General features: G+C 45.4%; 1 protein-coding gene across 3 annotated transcripts; it reads left to right on the top strand.

The window, feature by feature from the left end:
* Nucleotides 1-863: 863 nt before the first annotated feature.
* LOC123428152 (probable E3 ubiquitin-protein ligase HIP1) lies at nt 864-6,584 on the top strand. Of its 3 annotated transcripts, none has more exons than XM_045112317.1 (7): nt 864-1,235; nt 2,533-4,043; nt 4,135-4,278; nt 4,560-4,610; nt 5,031-5,111; nt 5,220-5,360; nt 6,136-6,584. In XM_045112317.1, the coding sequence occupies exons 2-7, from the start codon at nt 2,628-2,630 to the stop codon at nt 6,265-6,267; spliced, it is 1,965 nt and encodes a 654-aa protein (XP_044968252.1). In that variant the 5' UTR covers nt 864-1,235; nt 2,533-2,627; the 3' UTR covers nt 6,268-6,584. The 3 variants fall into 3 exon arrangements, with proteins under 3 accessions (XP_044968252.1, XP_044968253.1, XP_044968254.1); XM_045112318.1 differs by having other exon boundaries at nt 865-1,235; nt 5,034-5,111; XM_045112319.1 differs by lacking the exon at nt 864-1,235 and adding an exon at nt 2,186-2,339 and having other exon boundaries at nt 5,034-5,111.
* Nucleotides 6,585-7,441: the final 857 nt, after the last annotated feature.

The raw sequence follows: 7,441 nt of genomic DNA, 5'->3' as shown, positions 1-7,441 counted from the left end.
CACTAAGAATCTACATACGGACCGAAATGAATGAACCTACATTCTAAAATATGTCTATATACATCCGTAAGTAGTCTACTAATGTAATCTTTAGAAAGACTTATATTTAGAAACGGAGGAAGTATGAGCATTTTTTAGAGGTTTCACTAGGTGACCGCGTACGGAGCAAAATGACTTAACCTATACTCATAAATATGTCTATATACATCCGTAAGTAGCCCTTAATAAAAACTTTAAAAAAACTTATATTTATAAACCGAGGAAGTAATTAATAATGGCATGGCAACCTGACCAGTGGAAAAATTTACTCACCCCCTGATTTTCTTAAATGATGTACTACCACGCAGCACTGACATGCGTTGCGTGCGGGGCCCGCCGGAGTACAGCCCGGCGTATCTAATGACTGCCATTGGATCACAATCCTTGAAGTATTAAATGCCCAATATATATAGATACATATGCTCAAGCTCACGCAAAAGAAAAGAAAAGAAAAGAAAAGAAAATGTGGAGATTAGAGATGGACATGCAGCCCAAAGAAGGGGCGGAAAGAGACGGAGGAGCATGCAAAGAAAGGGGGGCGGCCGCTCCATCCAAAGGCTCGAAAGCGGCGAAAAATGCAGAGGAAAAGAGGGGGGGCTCGTGAAAGGAAGACAGCCGCGCTAATCTTTGGCCGTTTTTGGAGGAGGCGTGCTCCATCACAGTGACTAATCCCAGGCATTCATTTATTTGGTACTCCTAATAAAAAAGAGGGTTTAGTGGGGGAGAATCGAGATAGAGAGAGAGAGAGAGAGTGTGCGGCGTGAGGCAGGGAAATAAATGAATAAATAAATCCGAATTCGGCCGAACCTCCCTCACATTTGCATACATAAAATCCTGTCATCAGCCATCACCACCCTCCAACCTCTCCCCCGTCTTTCTCTTCTCCCCTGGTCTTTGGCAGATTTTCCTCCACCCGTTCGCTCCTTCCCTCCCTCCCTCCTCTCCTTCTCCCTACCGCCCGCCCGCATCGATCTCTCCGAATTCTGTCCCCCCACCTAGCTGCCATCCGTCTCCCTCCACCGATTGACTGGCTTTTCCTCCGTTTCTTGGGGCTGGTTCTTCCCTCCATCTCTCTTGGCTGGAGAGGATCGGCAGGAGAAGGAACCAAGGTGGATGCCAAGAAGTTTGATGCCTGCTTGGAGGATTCTGGTTCTTCCGGCGAGCCGTTGAACATCTCGGGACCGGCCCCTCCCACGGTTTGTTTCATCCCCATCTCCCTCTCCCTCTCCCTGTTTATTACTACTATTCGTTTCTTGTTTCTTTTTTTAATCCGCTCATTCATCTCTCTTCCGCTCAAGTTCTTGGTTCTTTCAAAACACCATCCCCCCCCTTTTCCTCCTGATTGATTCCCCATGGCCCATTCACCCCCGTGTTTCCTTCATCGATTACGCCTGATGCTGCATCAAAACCCCATGATTTTCTTCCTAACAAGAACAGTGTTCTCCATCCTCAAGATATGCTGTGACGATGATTTCTCCGCCTGTTTTTGTTTGTGCTTCCGGGTGCGCGAGAGACAGAGAGACGCCTCCGCCGGTCAAACTCAACCCCTTCCGCCGTCGCTCGCTCATCTTTAGATTTCACGGCGAGGGAACCGATCTGCTCCTCGAATCCATCCACGGATGGCAACCTCTAGCGCTACCTTTCCTTTACTTTTCGCTGGTTTTACCGCATCCTTTGGCGAACCGAAAGCGAAGGGAAATAAATGCGCAGAGCATTTTTTTAAGCGTCGTTCCCAGGCACAGCCCGTGGGCCCCGCCCCCATCGTCTGCATGCAGCCCGTCCGTCCGTCCGTCCGTCTGTTCCGGCCGCATGCAAGCAATGTCGTGGAATAAATCACCGTGTTTTCCTCCCCTTTATTAATCGTATTTATTTTTAGTACTAAATTAAATAAGCATGCATCACCTTTGCTTGCTTGCTTCCACCCCGAAAATAATGCGTGCATCGGGCATCAGCATTCAGCGGAGCCAGTGGCTGGCGCCACCTTTGCTTTGCTTACAGCAGCAGGGGCCAAACTTGCCATCAAGTTTGGTGTATCCACACTCCTCACCAAATGCGGCTCACGCCAAGATTGCTGTGGCGTGGAGTTAATGCCGTCACGGATCAATCGCTGGATATCCCCCAGTCTGGAATAAATTGCAGGTAGCATAGTGGTGATGGCTGTGGCCACTCGCACGCTAAGGGTACACCAGAGGGGGAAAAAGGCCATATTTTTCTGAATGTGTGTAGATATAGGGCTACCGTCTGTCATAGATTTGGCCGCCGCAAAGAGGACTGGATTCATCGTGTTTGGGGTAGCACAAGTGAGGATTAATGCTTTCACAGGGATAGTCTTTCTTGTCGATGTGCCAAATCTTAGTGTAGTAGCAGCATTCAGCATTGCACCATCTGAGCCTGCTACCTGCTCTTTTTTTGTCATCTTGGATTGCAATTTTCAGATTCTGAAGAATTTCCTGTTCCGAAATTTTCTAATGTGCTTTTAACATTTGTTTGTAGGTCTCACTTGAACCGCTGGAGAAGAGGCGAGCAGCATCTGACATGCTATTGCTGCAGAACGATCTGTAGAAGGACACCCCTTTACCCTTTCGATAATGCAAGGGCAGAGGAATTCCGTCGAACAGCTGGCTGACGTCTTTGGATTCGACCATGGGTCTGGTTCAGGCAACCCTGTCATGGACCAGCAGGCGTACTGGAACAGCATGCTTGGAGCAGCAGAATCTCAGAACCTCCAAGGTTACGAGATGAACCGCGGTGACGGGGCCATTCCGTATGGAGGCGAGGGGCATCAAGACGGACAGTTCTTGGGTTTCTGGGGGTCAGGTGAAGCTAGTTCGAGCGGCAATGCGCTGAACATTGGTGGTGGTTTGAGGATCGGTGAAAGGCGCCTGGGTGCTGAACACAGCCTTTCTTTGGATAATGTGGATATCAACCTTAACGCCAGTGGCCATGATCTCTTTGGTCAGAGCTCAAATGCGAATGCCACCTCTCAAGCCTCACAGCAAAATGCTGGATGTTCCCGTGCTGATACCACAGCCCAGGCTACTGAGCTTAGATTGCATCCTTACAGAACTTTCGGTTTAGACGACGAGCAGCCAGAGCCGTTCCCTTCTTTGAATGCTTTCGAACATCCTTTGGGGAATTTCTCCCTGATGCCAGAGGACATTGATCAAAGACCAGGCAGTTCCCTGGACGGCCGGCGTTTAGCGTGCAAGAGGAAAAACATTGAAGGAGTCCATGGGCAGTTTTCAGCAGGTGCTAGCACAAGCTTTTCCCACAGAAATGATAATGCCTTCCATAGTGTTCCTTCTTCAAGTTTCAATCCAGCTCCTGGCCCAAATGTGTCCTCTCATAACTTCTTGTTAGCTCCAAGTTCCATTGAGGAACAACTCCCGAACTATGGAACTACTACAGGAATGTCATCTGTTAGCTACAATCCTCCTAGTGGAGGCAATAACAGTTCAGGAAATTCACAGAGAAGTTTTCGGGCAAGAACTACAACCGCTCAGCAGGTTAGCCCCTATGGTGTATGGCCCTCTTCAGGTTCTATCAGGCATCCAGGTTCATATTACCACCAGGCGCCTGCCTTTCAGAGCGCATTTGATGAACTAGAAGCGGCTATGCCTGTGGTCAGTGGAATCAACTTGCAATACCAGCATCCTGGAAATGTAGTCCCTGGTATTCCACAAACTGCACAGCGTTTCGCTGGTCGAGCAGCGGCTTCATCGTCGAGAGCAGGAAGTCTGGACAACATAATTCTTGGTAGAGAGGATGTGAGGAATCTTGTAGTTCCCAGCTTCCCTAATGCTGCCCCTCACTCTGCACTAAACATGAGACATCTGGTGCCAGAATTGTCTAACTGGAATCCTGACATTCCTGGTGCTACCATCCCTGGAAATGTGTCTTCTGTATCAAGAGCTAATGCCACTTCAACGATTAGTCGACCAGCAGGCTCAACATCTATCGCTCATCAGAACCTGCATCGACGGCATCCTAGAAATTTATCAGAGGTAACTTTCGTCTGTCACGTGTTCATATGTTTCGTTTTCCACCTTGATTCCTCTTTTCTGTTAGCTTGATGGAATTTTATCTTCATCATAGGAGATAGGTCGTCTATCTGGAGCGCTTCGTAGTCAGCAGCACCCGCGCTTAAGGTCAGGGTTTCTATTGGAACGTCAGGGTGATGGTGTTTGGGGTGTTCCGTTACCAATGAGGAATAGCAGGGAGGGAAGGCGATTAATGGAGGTGAGTTGATTGACTTTGCTCTTCGCCCTTCTATAAAAAAATCCAGAAAAAAACTTACTCGATATACCGGTTCATCCTTTTTCCCCTGTGATGTTCTTATATTATGATATACCACTGTATTACCGTGAAACTGTTCCCTTTATCTATGTGCATACCCTCTGTATTCTGCCCTAGTTATTAGTTAGTGTACATTTCATTGCTACCGAGCTTTATTTCTGAAATTAGGATCAGTCTTAATATTAGGCCCCTCTGTGATATTAACCATTTTACTTTGTCACCAGATACGGAATGCACTAGAAATGATTCAGAGAGGGGAGAATGTCAGATTTGAGGTCAGTGATAATGGTTTTTACGTTGCTAGATTTAGGTTCTGGAACTATGTAACTAATAGTGGAAAACCATATTGCACTGTGAACCCATAGTTGAGCAGGATAAAAACAGAGATCAACCTACTGTCCATCAAATGGTAGGATAACTACCAGCCCTCTAGAACTACTATACATCAAGTAGCGCAAGTCTAGTTCTGATTTTGATTTTTAAATAATGAATAGTCAGCACATCGCATGCTAGAATAGGAGATCTTATCCTAAGATGATATGTTCCTGAGTGTCTCTTGTTTCATATTACATGACTGTACAAACTGCAGAGTCAGCATTACTCGAACCATATAAAAATATTGTATTTGTTGCCCTTTAGTTTTTGCTGATATGTGTGGGGATTTACTTTGTGTCCATATCTATCTGTTCTTGAAGCAGTCTATTTTCTATGGTGGTGTCGAGATTCATGATAGACACAGGGATATGCGTCTTGACATCGACAATATGTCTTATGAGGTCAGTATTATTAAGTGAGGCATTACCTTTGTCTTCATCCATTCTAAAATGTATTCAAGATTTCATTCAAAAAAATGTATTCAAGATATTTGTTCTCTCATCTTTCAGGAACTATTAGCACTGGAGGAAAGAATAGGAAATGTTAGCACTGGGCTCACCGAGAACGATGTGATGAAGCTCCTGAAGCAAAGGAAATTCTCGTCGTGGAGATTATCATCTATGGAATTTGAGCCATGTTGTATTTGTCAGGTATCAGAATTCTGCACTCTTTATGTTTCATTGTTTCAAAGCTTTTGCACTCTCTCTTCTTCTGCTTGAGTATTAAACTTGGAAAACATCAAACTGCTCAGTTCTTATATAAGCATGTACACTCAGTTTTGAACCAAGTAGGTCATATCAAATAAACCGAATGCCTTCTCCTAGACTTAGTTTGATGTATTATCCTAGACATGTCCAATTTTTTCATATCTGTCCTTTAAACATGAAATCTGTTTTGGTAAATCCTTAGCTTGATTGCTTCTTACATCCATTCATCCATCCATCAACTTAGTTTCCATACTAATGTTCTGGAGTTATGGACACAGTATACCCAATATAAACTTGTACCACAAAATTTTGCCTGATTTTGAGGATTGAGTTTGTTTTTGTCAATTTATTCTGGGTATGAATTTTGGTTTTGCCTAATGATAGATACATATCCTAGATTTGGAATTATGAATTTTGGTTTTGCCTTATCATAGATACATATCATAGAATTGGAAGTATGGATTTTTGTTTTTGCGTGATAATTGATTTGAAAGTATTTTATATTACAAAACCCAAGCTCAGTTAGGCTTTTTTTGAAGCCCCTTTCATCCAGCATCATATCTAGGGATTATTTTGGAGAACTTCAGTACATTTGTTATTAGGATCATGCCATGTTTATATCTTCACTCTTGAAATGATAACAAAAGTACTGAGGTTACACTCCAATCTACATTATGACATAAAGTTCCTTACATTCTTCCCCTGTTCATTTATTCAGGAAGATTACGTGGAAGGTGATGATCTTGGGACGCTTCACTGCGGGCACGACTTCCATGCCAGCTGCATCAGCCAATGGCTAGTGGTGAAGAACCTCTGTCCGATCTGCAAAAGCACCGCCCTGAAGACCTAAGACAGCTGCAAGGCTCGTCGGTGGCACCGCAATATCATTTTATTGATTCATAATACCGCAACTTTTTTGGCCAAAAGGGTTTTGCATTCACCTAAAGCTCGATAAAGAAAAAATTCCAAAATTCCTTGAAAAAAAGTTTCAAAACTGGTCATGGTTTCAAAAACAAAGAAGGGTTCAAAACTGGTATTACCTGTAAGCCGCCGGGCGTGTCGCGGCAAATAATCCTGGGATCTGTGTCTAGTACTCATTTGACTAAATATTCATCATGGATTCGTGGCATAATTGGATGCTAGTTTAAAGATGACTTGTTGCCATCACTTTGCCGGTCTACTGTTTTTGTTAACTTGTGCTGTTTGTTGTTGTGGTTTCTTGCTAAATTTGCCCTGTTCTTGCTGTGGAAACGTCATGGTCATGGGCCATGGCTATCCTGACGAGATGTAGCTGAGTGGTCACATCATGGCGTTTGGGTCTGGATCGCATGCCGGGTAGGCTGCACCTGTACCTGTATGTGTCGCTTGTCGGTCGCAGGCAGACGGCGGTTGCCGTGACGAGCCGGCACGCAATTGTTCACCTCGTCGCTGTTTGTAGTGGTGGCCGAACTTTGGGGCTCACTTTCTTGGCCACAGACGCCGACATCGCCGCCGCTGCAAGGGCCGAGGCGAAGGCGTCGGTTTCATGGAGCACGACGGCATCGGCTATGGGTTCGCTCGGCGTCCCCATCCCGGCTCGCTCGCCGGCCGGTCGCTGTATTCTCAGCCGCAGGGTAACCGTGACGCCCTCACACTCCTCCCTTTATGCTATCGAGGGCGTCTTGTCAGGCCTGTTATCTCAGTTCTTCAGTTATCAGACGGCTGTATGCGCTGGGCTTCAACGGCTGTGATGGCTTCAACGGCCTGATCAAGCGATACCGTTTCAGCCCAGCTACTAGTACTCGTTAATGCAGTAGCTAAATTTCTGTTTACTTGGACTGTTAGAGTAACTGCGGTATTTTTGAGAACTGCGGTATCTTAGCCCATCAGGGTTTAAATTCTGGTGCTCGTATTTATTCTTAGATATATTCCAGGATTCCTCGCGATGCACATTCAGTGAAAAGATATATTCCCGTTGACGACGAGGTGTCTATGGTGACTTTATAAATTTCAAGATGATATGTCGGTTCAGTATTTCGAAGGGA

Source organism: Hordeum vulgare, chromosome 2H (genome assembly GCF_904849725.1).
Source record: "Hordeum vulgare subsp. vulgare chromosome 2H, MorexV3_pseudomolecules_assembly, whole genome shotgun sequence".
Classification (NCBI taxonomy): domain Eukaryota; kingdom Viridiplantae; phylum Streptophyta; class Magnoliopsida; order Poales; family Poaceae; genus Hordeum; species Hordeum vulgare.
Note: the sequence above shows the minus strand (reverse complement) of the source record. Positions and strands in the feature narration are given on the sequence as shown.